At 42.2% G+C, this 17,621-nt stretch overlaps 1 protein-coding gene across 3 annotated transcripts in view; it reads left to right on the top strand.

Annotated features, from left to right (window-relative positions):
* SORL1 (sortilin related receptor 1) overlaps positions 1 to 17,621 on the top strand; it is an 86,564-nt gene that overhangs the window by 22,569 nt on the left and 46,374 nt on the right. For 2 of the 3 annotated variants that reach the window (XM_061550972.1, XM_061550971.1), the window contains exons 6-14: positions 3,301 to 3,481; positions 7,371 to 7,472; positions 8,631 to 8,800; positions 11,564 to 11,759; positions 12,250 to 12,367; positions 12,740 to 12,813; positions 13,245 to 13,333; positions 14,112 to 14,290; positions 17,109 to 17,295. In XM_061550972.1, the coding sequence (XP_061406956.1) occupies positions 3,301 to 3,481; positions 7,371 to 7,472; positions 8,631 to 8,800; positions 11,564 to 11,759; positions 12,250 to 12,367; positions 12,740 to 12,813; positions 13,245 to 13,333; positions 14,112 to 14,290; positions 17,109 to 17,295 (1,296 nt within the window). Of the gene's footprint in view, positions 1 to 3,300; positions 3,482 to 6,786; positions 6,874 to 7,370; positions 7,473 to 8,630; positions 8,801 to 11,563; positions 11,760 to 12,249; positions 12,368 to 12,739; positions 12,814 to 13,244; positions 13,334 to 14,111; positions 14,291 to 17,108; positions 17,296 to 17,621 lie in introns of all 3 variants that reach the window. The other variant, XM_061550973.1, reaches the window with a different exon arrangement.

Below are 17,621 nucleotides of genomic sequence, written 5' to 3'. Positions count from 1 at the left end.
ATTGAAAACTCTTTTGTTTAGAACTGCTTTTTTGTTTAGTTTGTTGTCCTTACCCGCACCTCCGATTAGCACGGTTGGCTACGTACAGTGCGAAAGAAGTTCTACAGACATACAACGTATACTCTTTTTGTTTTTTTCGGTAAAGTCACGTAGGTGAAAATAAAATAATAATGAAAATTAAAATAACTAAATTAAATCACGACGTTTTGGAAGCAACACAAGCCTCCGTCATCTTTTTATTTTCACCTACATGACTTTACCGAAAGAACCAAAGAGTATGGATGCTTGCAGTCACGAAAACTTCAAATTATAGAATAGAACGTATACAAAAGGCTAATTATATTATGTTCGGCCATGGTCTATTTACTGCTGGATGAAGGCCTCCCCAAGCTCTCCCTCCACCTGACAAACCAATTACACAATAATGTACTTCAAACTAGCACACCAATTGATTTCATGATTCTATCTCCTACGTAGATATTCTCTTGCCATTCTTTCGCTGCTACCCAGTTATTATACCCGATATCAGCCATCATCCCATCTCGTGACATTTTCAAGTCCACTTTTCTGGATAAAGTTGTTAACTATATCATTAACCAGCACACGTTCTCCAAGCCACGTGTTTCTCTTTGTATGTCTGTGTCATTTCAAGGATGCATCCTCATGCTTTCAGTTTTTGTTCTATATTTCTAGCTACTGTTTTCTTGAATCATGTCACACAGCAGTAAGTGCACACTGACTTAAACATATATATGGTATGGTTTTTATTTTGACATCTCTTAATTTTTCTGGAATATTTTCTAGAAAAACTAAATATAATAACTTACACATTAGAAGATTCGTGCTATTTATTTTCTATACGAAGACCACGTGTTATTGTTACGCGCTGTGCTAGAGCCTGCATAGAAATGAACAGCTTGACTTGTCAACTTTACGTTGAAACCACCTGTGCTGATGCGTGTGCTCTTTAGCTCGCACAGAGCGTGACATTAAGTGGGATCCACTACTCGGAGCTGTGTGCTCCCTCGGCTATTGGTCTGTCTGGACTGGCGTAGAGGCAGAAGCTTTGAGAGGGTGGTGCGCGTCAGGTTGGGGGATAGGTGCAACTGCAATCCATCTGGCCGTGTCTGGAACGGTGCCCGGGTGTGTGGTTGGCTTTTCAGCATAGACCACCAGCCTGCAGCTGTCACGTACCATTAGTGTTAGAGCGCATGCCCCAAGTTAAGCCCGTTTGTTTTCGTGTGCAGCAGCGGTGTTATTGCACTTCCCAATCGGCTGCGCTTGCGCTGCGTAATGTAATGTGAACATTCAAAACGTTGGGGGAGTGCTTTTTCCCAGAATATGGCGTTTTTTTTCATTATTTATGGTAATAGTACTTTACTTGATTTGGAAGTACGGTATTTGTTTTATTTGCAAGCGTAAAAGAGAAACTTAAATTCTGACATTCTGGCTTTGTCAGCACTATTCTTGTTTTTAAACATGCTTTACCGGTCTGTGCAGTAAACAATCTATTTTTTACGTATTTTTTCATTTTTCACATTCTTGTGATGTTTTGCATAGATATTTTTAGTAAAGACACTTAAGATGTCTGACTTAAAATCCGATCTATTCATGACATCTTGCGTTTTTAACCTATGCCTGCGTACTCGGCACTAACGCATATTTGTGGTTTTAAATTAATCTACGCTTTTGTAAACATGCATAACCTTGCCTGTTGCATGAATGATAGCTGGAGGACACGACCTTAATCTCAGCCTCAACACGGAAGCAGTGTTCCTTTGCTGTAGGCTTCCTTCTCTTCCCGCCAGCATGTTATACTGCATTCATTTATAGCATGCGCTTTTGACAACAGTCCTTGCCCTTTAGATATCCTGTCATCTGGCAGATATAATCTGCAAGGATGTGTGTCATTCCCGAACTAAGACTGAATATTTCAACCACATTGTTGCAGCTGTGCACAAGGATTGCCTAGCCGCCAACAGGAATAAATTAGCTCCGTCTATTCCATGGCTATTGTTGGTGTATTGTCAGAACTGCAAGGTGCTTATCAGTGGACTAGATTTGAAAGCAGCCTATGTGATTATTGCACTTATTTTGTGTGTGTATATTTCTAAATATGTGGCGATGTGTCAGGGCGGGCCATTGACACGCCTTGATGGTTGCTTTATAGCATTCATTAGCGGTGGTGTAATGTTTCGTGGACCGTTTCATGAACCCGGTGACCCAAGTTCAGTTCCTGACTGTGGCTACCATGAGTGGCAAGTGATGTCTGAACCAGTGCCAGCACACACCCCTCCTTCATCATCCGACATTGTCTAGCATGATAAAGTCCTTTCAAGCAACATCCAAAATCAACTCGGCCTGTGGGGGAGGGCAGTAGGAGGGGTCCTTCATCCAACAGCTCTAATATTAGGAAGCCACTGGAGCTATGCACTTTTAAATCCCCTAGATAGAAAACTGAGTTTTTTAGAAATCCTGTTTGTGTTTAGTTTGTTGGCCTTACCCCGCACCTCCAATTTCGCATGGTTGGCTATGTACAGTGTGAAAGAAGTTCAACATAAAGGCACTCCTCTACTTAGGAACATTCGACTTACAAACTTTCAAATACACGAACAAACCTGTCTTATGTCCATTTTCCTGTTCGGAGCGAGAATGACAAGTTCAACCGCCACGCAATAGATTACGGAGGTGGCATTTACACGTGCAGAACATGAATAACCAGTGGCATCTTCATCTACAGGAGTTTATACAACTTTTAAAGCCATTCCCTGTGTTTAGTGTATGTTTGGAATCGACAGGAGTAAAGTTGGACTTACGGACAAATATACTTACAAACAGACCTCTGTAAGATAATTGGTTTTTTACCCTTTTATCTGGCAACAAAACTGACACCTTTTTTACAAGGAGTCATGTTTGCATTGACCACAATACCTGCAGTCGGAATGCAAGCAAAAAACATTACTCTGATAATGTATGCACTGTCCTTGAAATTGATTGGTCCACACACGAGACAGCTTTCTTTAGAGCCTAGTCTCACATGGTGTTGGACCAGCTGACGCCAAAAGGCACACAACTCAAGGACAATGACCCATCAGAGTATGAGAGCTCGGGGTAAGCATTTACACCATTGAAACCTCCATTTTCCAGTAACAAAATATGATAATTGTTTTTTTTACCCTATTTATCTGGCAACAAAACTTACACCTTTTTTACGTTCGTAAGTAGAGGACTCCCCGTACATACATTGGTGAAACGGATGAACGTATCGAGACCAGCGTGTGTTGTGCCACGTTCACGCAGGGGCATAGAGCCGTACGACGAGGAGAATGTTGTGTACGTGGAGCGCCTGGAGCCAACAAACACCTCAACCATCCTCCGCAGCGATGACTTCTTCCAGGATGCCACCAAGCAGCACGTGCTTCTGCAGGGGGTCGATGACTTCCAGCTCCGGGACAGCTACATGTTCGCTACGAAGACTGTGGTTCGTGCACCCCCCCCCCCCCCCCGTGCCTCGCCCTAGCTCGCTCACACTTACGGCCAGTGCAAGCATTTCACGATTTAATTGTTTGTCCTGAAGCCAAAACTGCTTTGGTTAACGTGGAAAAAATGGCACCTTAACTTCACAATGATTTGTATAATCCATGTTGACGTAGTTTTCAAAGTTATTTCATTTCAACAAAAACGCTTCCTGGACTTAGAATATTTGAGTATACATCTTGTTTTTTCATTTGGAGGGAAATGCCTTGGATTTTTCAAAAATTAAACCAGAACATGTCAACAGGATACAACTGTAAACTTGAAGGTGACATTGAAATTTGCCCGGTCTCTACAGCTGTGTTGTGCTTCTGAAGCGTGGGTGATACAATGAACATACATTTGCGGTCACCAGGAAATGGTTTACAAACCTAGGTCACCACAGATGGGGAGGTACAATACTGTTCAAGTGTGTTTTCATGGTACAGAGAACCCACTAACTTTGTTTTACCATTAAAGCAATAGGACATTATCCTGCTGTTTGCCCAAATGCCACGGTGGCTAGGAGATGTTAACTACCTCGCCTGGTATACAGGAGGTCATGGGTTCAATTCCGACCCTGACGTCTGTATATGTAGATTTTGCGTGTGTTCTCCCCATGGTCGCGTGGATTTTTCTCCAGGTCCTCCGGTTTTTCCCTCCACATTTAGAATCAACATGCATTTAGAGTGTTTGATTTGGCTGCTATAAATTTCAACATGATAAGTAAGCCATTTCGTTGAGCTATCGTTTGTGGCCAGGTCGCTTCTGAAAAAGAGCTATATAGCTCTGCTAAAATAAAAATAGTGTAGTTTTATAGTTTATATACGTTTTGAGAACCCCACATCACCCCAAAAGCTAACTAAAAATATAAACTAAAATGAGAAACCTGTTTGACCACTAGTTTGTGGTAACACAGTAACAACGAGGAATTTATTGTGTTTATTGGGCAGTGATATATATTTGAGGAAGTGGTGTGATTGGCAATTCCGTAACCTTACTTTGTTAGTGCCACTTATAAGTTGTCATTTAATACCCCTGTAGTCCTAATGTTAAAGATACATTTGTGTTCATGGCTAACTTTTAGATTTAAGTTAGCTGACACGTACTCATTTACAAAATGTCTTAACCTTTCCTTTTTGCCCGAAGTATTACAGTCAGAGGTGTGGACTCGAGTCATGTGACTTGGACTCGAGTCAGACTCGAGTCATGAATTTGATGACTTCAGACTCGACTTGGACTTGCATAACAATGACTTTGTCCCACCTCTGAGGTGTGGACTCGAGTCATGTGACTTGGACTCGAGTCAGACTCGAGTCATGAATTTGATGAGTTCTGACTCGACTTGGACTTGCATAACAATGACTTTCTCCCACCTCTGATTACAGTATTGTGTAGCGCTGTTTATAAGAAGATAGAGGAATTTCACATGCAAACATTTAAGCAGGACATCGCACAATAATTAATGTATTTTGTATGAACACAATTCTATTATGTGATCCAAACACCCAAAGGCATCACGTTCATAAACGTCGCCTTTAACTCTGACTGTTTATACCTTGTTGTGTTAAAGTGATGAGTGTGGAACACAGGTCATTTGTACAGTAGTTGTTTTCAATTCACATTGGTAAGTAACTGCGTCATGACCAGCCCTGTGTGGTCAGCGCGCACCTCTGCTTCTGTTGTACTGCCATCTTGTGGCCTGGCTGCCCCCAAAGTGTAATGCACTCAAACAGGATAGGCTACTAACAGTTCGTAGCCTTCCTGTGGTTCAGTGTTAATTTTATTTAGAGAGGCATAGCGCCGTTGTTTTTAAAGACATCGTTACTCTAGATTTGAAGCTTTCGTGACTGCAAGGATTCATACTCTTAGTTCTTTCGGTAAAGTCACGTAGGTAAAAAATTAAATTAAAATTAATAAAAATAAAACAATAAAATCACGACGTTTTGGAGGCAACACAAGTCTCCGTCATCAGGTGGGACCGTCACAGCCAGATTTGCGGCATCAAGATGCCAGATTTGCTGCATCTTGACGGTCCCACCTGATGACGGAGACTTGTGTTGCCTCCGAAACGTCGTGATTTTATTGTTTCGTTTTTATTAATTTTTATTTCATTTTTTACCTACGTGACTTTACCGAAAGAACTAAGAGTACATCGTTACTCACCGCAGAGAACTGCAGCCACACGACTGCACTCGATAGCACATGCCCTCTCGCATGTTTTAGTTTGACGTACATGGACGTCATTGGAATGGGAAAGGGTTTAACGTGGCATTACACACTCCCCACTCGGCGTACCTTCGGGACCGAGATTAATTTTAGTGAACATAAAATGTCATCAAATGTGATTTTTTTTTTATATGTCCGTTATATTCGGTATGATTACAGGATATTATTTCTCGGAGTGGTAAACAATTAATGGCATCGTGTCCGCTTCATTTGGATTTGATAGTTTTTGCAGTATTCCATTTCAAGTTGGTTTGGCATGAAGTTATTTTTTTTTCTTCGATTTGTATTTATCCTCAACACTTGGATATCAAAGGCTTATTTTAAAGATTCACAGGCCTTTGCAAAACTGCTGCTTGATGAAGGCCTCGCCTTGCTGTCTTCTTGGTCACAGGGGTTGTTTGACCATACTTCACCACTGTGGCTGAGTAAAGAGGGAGGGAGAGTGGCAGGACCAGTTTAGCATAAATGTGTACAATCGTACTTGTACAGATTTTTATAAATATAGTAAAAACTATGCTTTCATTGTGTAGTTTAATCATAGCAAAATTCAGCTTGCACTGTGTAGATGAACATAAATGTATTGAAAGGGATTTACTTAATGTTTTCTCAAAAATTAGAAACTTAGAGATAAACTGTATATATGGCAAGCATATTTTGGAACAATATCATTGAGTGGCTTAAGCCTGCAACACACGAGTGCTCATTTTGCCAACGAAGCTTGTCTCTGTTCTTATTTAAGGTAATTTGGAGACGTTATGCTTCCACACAGAGCTCGGTTTCATTTTACCATGCCATACAAACTTCCTTAGCTCAAAACACAGCCTTTGCCATATCTGTTGATACACGTGACACATTTGTAGATGATATTCCAAATAATCAACATGTATTTATGTATGGATGTTGGACTGCTGTCGCATATTGATATTTTAAAGTCTAGTGACAGGTTTAAATTGCAATGTTTGTACAGTATGGTATTACTGGTATGTAATCAAAATATTAATAGGATATTTTTGTGTAAATTTGCTTTAACTGCCTACTTTGCAGCAACATAACAGCTCTGTTGTGCTGATGGTGTCGTACGTAAGACGACCGTTTGAACAGGCCATCTTCAACCACAACTGGAAGAACAAGGTATAGCTCTTGGTCTAGGCATCGTGGTCGAAGGAGAAAATATTCTCATACTCCATCTCCCCTTCCTACTTTGGCCAGTGTAGTAGGTCTGAACATATCCTTGCAACTTTAAAAGTAATAACTTATTGGAAAAATATTACCATTTGGCCCTAATTTGTACATCCCTCATGGGAATATCCGACACATTGTCAATTGGCTGCAAAGCCTTGGACACTTTTTTTATTGGACCATTTATGAATGGGCATGTGATGTGCACTGACCTACAAAAATAACCGACATTCACCGCAGCATGTAAGCTATTAAACACAAATGGTGCTAAGCACCAGTGTTCGCACTCTTGTTTTTTTTTTTACAAACTTGAGCTGCGGTGCATGTCGTGTTACGGCCACAACCTTCTCTCGAATCTCTCGGTGCACCTTTCTGGTTCTGGCGATTGACACTTCGGTGTGGGGTTTTTTTTTCTCTCCTGTTCTGGCCTCTGACTGTGTATCCAACAGCACCTGGTGGGATCCAAATACCCACGCTCTGTTCAACTCTGGGTCTCCCACAATCGCAAGCCATTGCGCTCCTCTCAATTCCGAACCAAACACCCAATTGTGGTGAGTTGGAGATGGCGGTGCTGAGACCCCGTCATCAAAGGGGGGTGGGGGGGGGTCATTTGTTTTTATATTTTCCAACTAAATAAAATGTACCTAATACCCGGCAAAAATTTATTTACTAAAATCCTTATTGTGTCTTGGCATCCTCCTGACTTTCGTGAGTGCACTAAGGGGGAGAAATATTATGTATTCATTGTAAATATATATGGTTCGCAGCAGCAGCAGCAGCAAAAAGTTAATAGAGAATCGCATGTGCGCATGACAGTACTGTGATATGGCTATAGAACGGCCTCATTTTTCAAATGTGCACTTAAGTGTGGGACATAAATAGGGTGTTCTTGCATTTGCGGTGCATGGCCCACAAGGTAATTTATGTACTAAAGGGCTCGCTGGGCTCCAGGAGAATGTGACTGCCATGGCAATAGTGCTTTGCTGTAAATGTAGTGGTTAACGATTATTAATGGTATTTTAAAAGGTCAACGTACGTTGCCCCGCTGGTACCTTTCCGCTCGTGAAAATGTTAACAAATGACCCCTTGCACCATTGTAAAATTATCACGTGTCTGTCTCTTACATTCATTCTTAAAATAAACATTCTAAGTGTGTGTTTAAATTGATTTGCTTCACTCCCAACTGTTAAGCATTGTATGCATGCACCCACTGCTGGATGAGAGTCTTTACACAAAACGATCACGGGAATTATATGAACATACTTCCCCACGCTGGTCAGTGCAGGAGGGAAAAAGCATTTTATAACTTTCAATAGCCAGTATACACCTTCATCTCTTCGGTATGCTGTAAATCCACTAGCACAGTAATTGTATCCATTACAATGCTGTGTTCATACTTAAATTATAAGAAAACCTTAATTTTAAATTCGCAATAGATTCGAATTCCAGTTAAAATTTTCACCTCTGAGTTGCGGCCACTACGTCTGCAAATTTGTGCGCTTTATAAATTGAACTATTATTATTACTATTATTATTTTGCTCATTAACCATGACAAAAGTAGCTGGAAGCACACAAAATAAAATCGTACATTTTTAATTATTCCCATTTATTTTTCACCCAAAACAAACGCCTTTGCCCAGCGGTTAATCCACGGTCTGTTTTTGTTGCCCCCCCCCCGATGCTCGTTTGGCCACACGTCCCCTGGCAGGAGTATTACATTGCGGACGCGTCCGAGGACCAGGTGTTCGTGTGCGTCAACCACGAGGGTGGCCTCACGAACCTCTACATCTCCGAGCGTGAGGGCCTCAAGTTCTCCCTCAGCCTCGAGAGAGTCCTCTACTTCAGTCCGAAGGGGCCCGGCGCAGACACGCTCGTGAGGTGAGAAGGGGAACGCGGCTGCTCTGGCTGCTCCGCATGACTGCAGCGTGTAGTGGCTCTGTCGTGGTGTGCCGTGCCCGGCATTCATAGGTGCTCGCAAACAGCACTTGCCCCAAAACATCTGTTAAGGTTATACAGGGGAGACCTGTCTTTGTATTGTTTTACTCCAACAGTAACTATGATCATCACGGTGGCGAGATGTTAACTACCTCGCCTGGTATGCAGTAGGTTGTGGGTTCTATCCCCCGACCCTGATGCCTCTATATTTGGAGTTTGCATGTTCTCCCTGTGGTCGCGTGGATTTTTCTCCGGATCCTCCTGTTTTTCCCTCCACATTTAGAAACACCCGTTTAGAGTATTTGCTGTACATTTCCACACGATAATCATCTTCGTTGAGTCATCATTTGTGGCCATGTTGCTTCTGAAAAAGGTATTCTACTCAGTGGGTCTTACTTGGTTTTGAGTGAAGTGCAACAATGAACAGTTTAGTGCCATTATAAAAATTAAGCATTGATTGAGCTGTGTATTTATCAATAAGAAGTGGAGAAATATGGTACCTATATTTCCATGTAAATTCTCCCGCTAATGTTATTTTACCATGCTTCTCGTGCCATGTAAAGTGGTTTAATTTGTGAACAAAATGCCCACACCTCGATAAACACAACAAACACCGTACAAAGAAATACACTCATTCACGCATTGTAACAAATTAAACATTCAGTATCCATCCATTTCCTCGTACAATGCACACGAGTAATTTTTCACAGCTAATTCTGTTTTTATAGTTTAAGCCAGATGTCTTTTGCAGGAAAACCCACGTTGTACTTTGCTTCCTGGTGAAGGAACATCATGTTTGTGTACGGGACATTGCTAAGATCGAAAAATATTACGTCTACGTGCTGTTGAATTTCACAACGTGGTTTTACGCTTATTAATTGTAACATGGCTCATTCACAAGCACGAGTGATCGGTGTGGCATTTCTCACTGCTTCATTTATTGGTGAAGAATAGTTTTCGTGTCACTGAGCTCAGATGTGGCATCTGTTAAAAGTAAGTTAATTAGAATTTTGCCTTGTGTTTGCACTGCCATTAAATTTTATTCCAACTCGGAATTGAGTTCAGTCGTCACTGCTAATTTTATAAAGTCGTTGGCTTTTTTTTTAAGCTGTAAATAAACAGAAATTAAGTTAAATAAAGTCTTTATAACCCAATGAGAGTCCATTAAGAGGACAAGTCTTTTTCAAGGGAGAGCTTGGTTACAAAAGAGAATACAAAATAATGGTACAACCAAATAAAATCTTACAGCATAGTAGATCATCATGGCGACTTCGGGAGGGGGAAGGGGGTGCCAGATAAGCACTAATCACTCTTTAAAATAGCTTCTTTATTTACACTCTTGCATAACATTACGTTTTAGGTGTTGTATATATGTTTTTTGTGTTTTGAATGTTTACATATGAAATTGGCACAAGTAAATATACAAATAGATACAAATAAATATCCTACGGTAAAAAGTGACGACTTGCCACTCCAGTCTCGAAGACTACATGGGTTGATATACGCACTTCACTCTTGTTTCAACAACACGTGTTTGACGATTGCAGGACTGGAGTGGTTTTGCCGGATCAGCCCGGGTACTGCCGGATAATGTTGGAAGCCGGATAATCGATGATCAATTGTAATTGGTTTAAACATATCAAAAATAAATCCTTGAATGGTGAGAGGTATCAGTTGGGATATAATAATGTCGAATTTATGTACACAAATCTGTCCTATTAGCAAGATACAAATTGAGGGTGAGGTAGAAGACCACATATTTCTCGTATTAACACAGCCTGTTCAGCTATACCAGACTTTCACTGCTAATAATACATAGAAATGATAGCAGTTGGTATTCGCGCCATTGTTATAACGCAAGTTTATGATTATGGTGGCTATGCTTCACAAATGAGCATAGTCTCAGCAGGGGGGTAACCTTATTACAAAATTAAATAACTTCATAGTAAATTTAGATTTAAAGCTTTCGTGACTGCAGGGATTCATATTCTTGGTTCTTTCGGTAAAGTCATGTAGAAGGAAAATAATAAAATTATATATATATTTTATAATATATAATAATATAAATATATATTATATCTATTATAATATATTTATATTATTTTATATTATTTTATTGCTTACCTTCTACGTGACTTTACCGAAAGAACCAAGAATATAACTTCATAGTAATTAAACATTTTTGGCAAATTTTTATATTTACACCAACATATGATGACGAACGCCTCTGTTGCCTTCTGTTTCAAATAGAGTTACGGAATCTTTTAATGTACCCCGCGAAGCATACGGCCGGCGTATATTTTTGGTTAATGCACCTCCAGCATGAACCAGGGCGGCCGCTGGGCTCGAACCACGAACCTCTGCAGCAATCGGCAATCACCCTGCCGACCGGTGTAATGGGGCGCCACGGTGGCGAGATGTTAACTACCTTGCCTGGTATACGTTTTCAGTCCCGACCCTGATGTCCGTAGTGACGTGGATTTTTTTCCGGGCCCCTCCGGTTTTTCCCCTCCATGTATAGAATCAACATTCAATTAAGAGTATTTGGCTGCTATACATTTCCACGTGATAAGCCACTTCATTGGGCTATCATTTGTGGCCAAGTCGCTTCTGAAGAATAGCTATATATGGCTCGGTGGGCCTTATCTGATAAAGTAAAAAATAGTTTAGTTTTAGCTCATCGCATTGCGTGGGTGTCGCTTGCAGGTACTTTGCTCAGGAGCCGTTTGCAGACATCCACCGCGTGGAGGGCCTGCGCGGCATCTACATCGCCACGCAGGTGTCGGGCGAGCACTTCAGTGAGGAGAACATGCGCTCGTTCATCACCTTCGACAAGGGAGGCGAGTGGCAGCCACTGCTGCCACCTGACACTGACAGCTGGGGCCGGCCTGTCAACTGTCAGGTTCGAACGCTCTGATAGGCAGGGGTGGGACTTCCTAAAGCCGCAAATATAAAAAATTAACCCGTAAAAACTATAGAGTCCTCTCGTCCTCTGGCTTGAGATGGCTGCCACCTATGGGTCAGATGAGTGTGTGCCAGCATTAACCAATTGGTAAATAAATATTTTAAAAAAAATCCCTAAACAGTGTCAAATTTTTGAAAAAAATTTTCACGAAAATTCATTGTCACGCACGAGTCTGTCTGGAAAATGTCAGCTCGATTGGATCACGGGAAGTGGGTTAAAAAAACGACCGAAAGATTTGCATGGTCCTAAGCAAGCAAGCGAACTTAATATAAAGGATTTTTAAAATGCCCTTATTTGAACTCTTAACATTTTTGCGGTCATGTTTTTTTTTTATTACGTGTTTGTGCTGTGGTTTTTATGTTCGTGGTTTCTTGTCGCGTCGGGCTTCTAACGTGCACTTGCGCTCACGTTTGTTGTACGTCTGCAGCTTAAGGACAACTGTTCCCTGCACGTGACACAAAAATACAGTCAGCTGCTCAACTTCCGTGACCGATTGCTTCCAGTCATGTCCAAGATCTCTGCTCCTGGCCTGATAATGGCATCAGGTGGGGTTGCATTCAGATTGTGCCATGGCACCCTTGTATTCAGGACGAATATTTGTTGAGATGCTGTGTTGATCTAAATTTGAGAATGATTGAAGCCCAAGTCACAACTTGTTTTTGTTTTGCAGCAATAATACCCATGCAAATGCTCAAGTGTCTTAAAATCTCCTGTGCCACCTACCTTTTTCACATGAAGAGATTTGTGACTACTGCCATGTATCATTTAAAGATTTATAAAAATACAAATTACCTTTTAGTGATTAAATAAAACAATGCAACGTAACATTTCAAAGATTACAATTTTAAGTGATGCTGTTTTATTTTGTATGTACCTTGCCTGGCATTTATATTTGTATGTATGTATGTCTGTGGTAGGCTCCGTTGGAAAAAATCTGGCTCATAAGCCCAATGTGTACATCTCCAGCACGGCAGGTGCCCACTGGAGGGAGGTGAGTACATCGCTTGGAATTATCTTTATCAACAAACCTACAATCAATGTAATATAAGTGTCATGTAGTAAAAAGAGCTTTACTAATAACCTCAACATAATTTTCACATTTCAGCTTTTGGCAAACCATCGAACAAAGACGCTCGCTGCATCGGGCGCTTTGAAATGCGCTTCTGTGGCCATCTGGAATGTTCTTCCGATTTTAGGAAGCCACTGGAGCGATGCACTTTTAAATCTAGATTAAAAACACATCTTAACTTATTTTTTGTGTCTAGTTTGTTGTCCTTCTTACGCACCTCCGATTCGCACGGTTGGCTACGTACGGTGCAAAAGAAGTTCTACACAAATACATTTGCTCACAGTAACATTCCACATTTTGTTCCAGATAATCACTGTAGCTTTTCTTAAATCATTGCCCGACTTATTGTGCAGACTTTGGTGGGACCTCACTACTTCGCGTGGGGTGATCATGGCGGCATTCTTGTCGCCGTCTCTCAAGAGGGACTTACAGGCATGCTCAAGTAAGTGTCACCATGTCCAGTAAAGGTTATGAAATGGATGAGTTTTGCAATAACATAATGAATGGCTAATAATCTTCAAACAAACCCATTAGTAGAGTTAAATAGGTCAGCACAGAGCTTTTCAGTAGAATGTATTTCAGCCGGGTGTTGTGGCCAATACTGACTGTCTCGCTCCTTTATAGGCAAGAGCATGTGCTGGGGTCGGCAACCAAAATAACAACCTCACTATTTCAAGAGCCGCAATGCCCTGTGGTGAATGCAGAGGCTGGTCTTTAATAAATAATGTCACGAAGCAACTCCTTAGCTGCAGGTTGCTGACCCATAGGCTGGTGCATCGCACAGATGAGTGAAACTCCCAAACCCTACCCTCGCTGCAGGCTGGCAATGAGAAGACGGTGCAGAAGTGGGGTTATGAAACCGTGTGTGTATGTGCGCGTACCTGAGTGTGTTAACCTTTCGTATGAATGGGGGTTCTCCCGTGCAATACAGGTTTTTTTTCCACTCGTAAAAAAAAAAAAAATTTACATTTTCCTCCTGAAAAAAAGACTTGATACTAGATGAGGCATTACTCACGAAATAAATAAATGGAAATGTTCGTTTGGGTTGTGATGCCGCGATACATTCATAAATGTGTTGCATATTTACATTAGCATTTTGTCCTAATGCCACAGGCTCACTGGTGGTAACATCCCACGCGCTATCGACTCAAATCCTTTTACTTGGCACCAGCTTCTGACGGTTGTGTGTCCGCCCTCTTGCTGCTCGTGCCACCCACCAGGTTCAGCACCGACGAGGGGCAAACGTGGCGAGACTTCCAGTTCTCTACGGAAAACATAACGGTGTACGGTCTCATGACCGAGCCAGGCGAGAAAAGTGCTGTCTTCACCATCTTTGGCTCCAAAGCTCCAGCAGCGCACAGTTGGCTCATCCTGCAAATCAACATGACATATGTGCTTGGTAAGTAGCGCACGGAATGGCTACGGATGGTGCAAAAGAAGTCACAACGTACATCAGATTCGGAATATTTATTCTGGACGAATCCGATTAGCTATGAAGCTCTTTTTCACAGATGTCCAGTAGGGGAGGTTAAGAACGTTACAACAGCAAATACAAAAACACAATACGAGTGCAAAGTACAAGAAAGGCAAATAAATCGCCCAAAAACATACAAATAAAACTAAACCATCCCCATCCTACCATGGGCAAAGCCCACTGAGGTATTAACTTATTTTTTCAGAATCGACCTGGCCACAAGTGATAGTTCAACAAAGTGTCCTATCGCGTAGAAATTAATAGCAGCAAAATAATCTAAATAATCTCAATGCATGTTTATAAACGTGGAGGGAAAAACCGGAAGATCCGGAGAAACGTGACCATGGGGAGAACATGCGAACTCCATACAACAGCAATACATTTTCTTCATAGTGTAGAGGTGTATTGGTACGGATGGCAAACAAACACAAGGGGTGTGGTTATGGCCGTACGCTGAGAAGGTGCTTACATCGACGTCCGCACCTGCCATCTCCCACGGCCCCCCCGGGGGGGGGTGGGGGCGAGTGCTATATAAGGTGGTGAACCGGAGGGCTCGGGGTCGAGTGTTAGCTTTAACCAGCGAAGATTGAAGACCAGCTAGAGTAGGCCCTGGAACTCCCCTGGCTCGCTGTCCTTGTCAGGACCGACCAGGGAAAGCCGGTGGCGTGGCCCCGAGAGCCCAGACCGAGGTTCTTATAAGAGCCGGTCTGGAGACTCAGGGTGCCGTAAATCCCAGCTTGACCAGGGCTGGGATAGATAGCCTCCCTTAGCTCTGTAGTGGAGGACCTGGGAGTTGGCTAGCCGGGTTAGACGTTGGGTCTCCCTGTTAGACGGGTGAAGGGGCCGATACCCCTTCAAGTGTTGTGTATCCCCGTCTCGGTAAATACGTTGGTGTTAATAAATAAGTGTGCCTCCAACTACGTCGTCCAAGCCTCCTGCAACTTACTACAATAGTAACTGCACTTAATGGATTCGGACATCCATTGGGGGTAGGGAGGAGGCTTTAGCCCACCTAATAGTAGCTTTGTGCGACTCATTTTGGCTCTTTCAGGAATCCTTTCAACTTGCTTCATATGTGTAAACAGCTGGTGCATTCCTTGAAATTGTCTTTTAATCTCCTTGCAAATGTTGTAACTTTAATTGCAGCAATTACTGTCCTATTTTAAGCACTATCCTGTACTATTCAGCACAGGCAATGCTATTGTTTACACCTCAGCATATTGTTCACACCTAATCTCTATGTAGCATATGGTATTCCCTTGATATTTTTGTATCCTACAATTATCTCTGAAAAATTACTTGAAATTTGGCTCGAGACATTCACCAGTAATGCATTTTAAAGTGTAAACATTGGATATTTTCTTCAGCAAATTGTAAGTAGAGGTGCTTTAGGAGTTTGTTAATTTAGCAGTAGAACATTGGAATTCCTGTAGTTATTTAAGGTTTAAAATAATAAATGAAAAATTGAGGTTTAAAATGTTGGCGTCTAAAAGGCATGGTACAACTGTACTCTGACAAAGCACACCCATTTGAAAATGCTGGCCAGTTGCCAGCAGTATTACCGCTCTTGCAACTCACTCCTGTGAGCCTCGCGCATTGACAGTGAACCCTAAGAGCCGTAAAGATGCCTTAGTCTCATTCTGTGAGCTTCCTTCGTCGATGCGAAACCCTTACAATCGTAAAAGTACCTTGGTCTGGCTCTCGTGTGTTACAATGTCACCTGGTCCGATGCTAGTCAACTTATTATTTACATACATGTCTAGAATAGGGATTGGAAATTGAAGTTTTCGTGACTGCAGGGATCCATACTCTTGGTTCTTTCGGTAAAGTCACGTAGGTATAAAATAAATTAAATCACGACGTTTCGGGCGCAACACAAGCGTCCGTCATCAGGTGGGACAACCACAGCAAGAAACAATTGCTGAAGTGGGCAAAAGGGCTGCCGTGACAAGAGGCTATATAGGTAAGAGAGGGGGGAGGAACCAGGGAGGAGAGATAGAGAGGGGGGGTGTGGGGTAGGGGAAGTTGAGTGCTGCTCGAAGGATTAGGAGCAAGGAAAATGGGGGGGGCAAGTGGGCGGGGCTGGGAGTGTGAGGCTGAAGAAGAGAGGGGGGTGTGGGGTAGGGGAAGAGTAGGGATTGGGAATTAAAATGTAGCCATGATATTATCGTCTGCTGTGTTTTGGTATCACAGTATCCCTTGCTGGTGGCGACAAATGCAACATATCAATACAAATTGACGTATTTGCGGTACACTGGTACAGCATAACACACCGGTCCTCATAAAACGGTCTAATATCAACATTTTATCCAGAAATCTGTCTTTAATTAACCCTGTCGTCAAGTTTTTGTCAAGATTGAAAGGTCTATTCAGTCTGCTGAGACTTGCTAAAAAAAGGTCAATATTGACCGTCGATTTGGGTTCTGTTGAATCGAGGAACCGTCCGACCATGTCTGGGGCACGTGGAGTCAAATCTGCCTTTGGAACACAGAGCAGCCAATTGTGTCATCAGGCTGGGTGCTGCTATATGTGAAGCATGATGTTCAGCCGCCTCATAACATTCGTCTTCCGACCGCTTCGACATCCCAAGAACTGATTTTGGCGCACTCCCCCGCAAGATTTTTTGGCCAGGGGGGGTTGCGAATCGCGGGAAAGTGAATAATTATTGTGCAAAATTGTGCTTTATTTTTATATCGCGCATCATCGGTGTAAACGCCAAATAAGTCAAAATGTGCATTGTTAGGTTCTGCCTGCTTGGACGAGGACTACAAGCTTTGGTCGCCGGCAGACGAACTGGGAAATGAGTGTCTGCTGGGTCGCAAGACCGTGTACAAACGGCGTACCGCCCACGCGCTTTGCTTCAACGGGGAAGACTTTGATCGGCCCATCATGTCCTCCAACTGCTCCTGCACACGTGAAGACTTTGAGTGGTACGTGAAGTGCGGTCGGCGTTTGTTAAAATAAAAACGTGCAATTTTTTTTATTTTACGCAGTTGTGTTGCATGCTTGGAATTCAGAACTTTGACGGACAGTGCAGATTTGTGAACCTCCAAAATCTATTCGGCTGCGAATTTATGGCCAAGAGATGGCAGCACTGCAGCTGAATTCTTGAATATTTCGGTAAAGCATTGAGTGTTTTCTTCTTGTACATGTGATATTTCACAGCGTACTCCAATTTCCTCCTACATACCAAATGCTCATAAATGGAATTGGCAAAATATACGAAAACAGAACCTTTCTGATAGAGTGAGACTCA

The sequence above is a fragment of the Lethenteron reissneri genome, chromosome 13, assembly GCF_015708825.2.
Source record: "Lethenteron reissneri isolate LAM-NWPU_2019-01 chromosome 13, ASM1570882v1, whole genome shotgun sequence".
Lineage (NCBI taxonomy): Eukaryota > Metazoa > Chordata > Hyperoartia > Petromyzontiformes > Petromyzontidae > Lethenteron > Lethenteron reissneri.
Note: the sequence above shows the minus strand (reverse complement) of the source record. Positions and strands in the feature narration are given on the sequence as shown.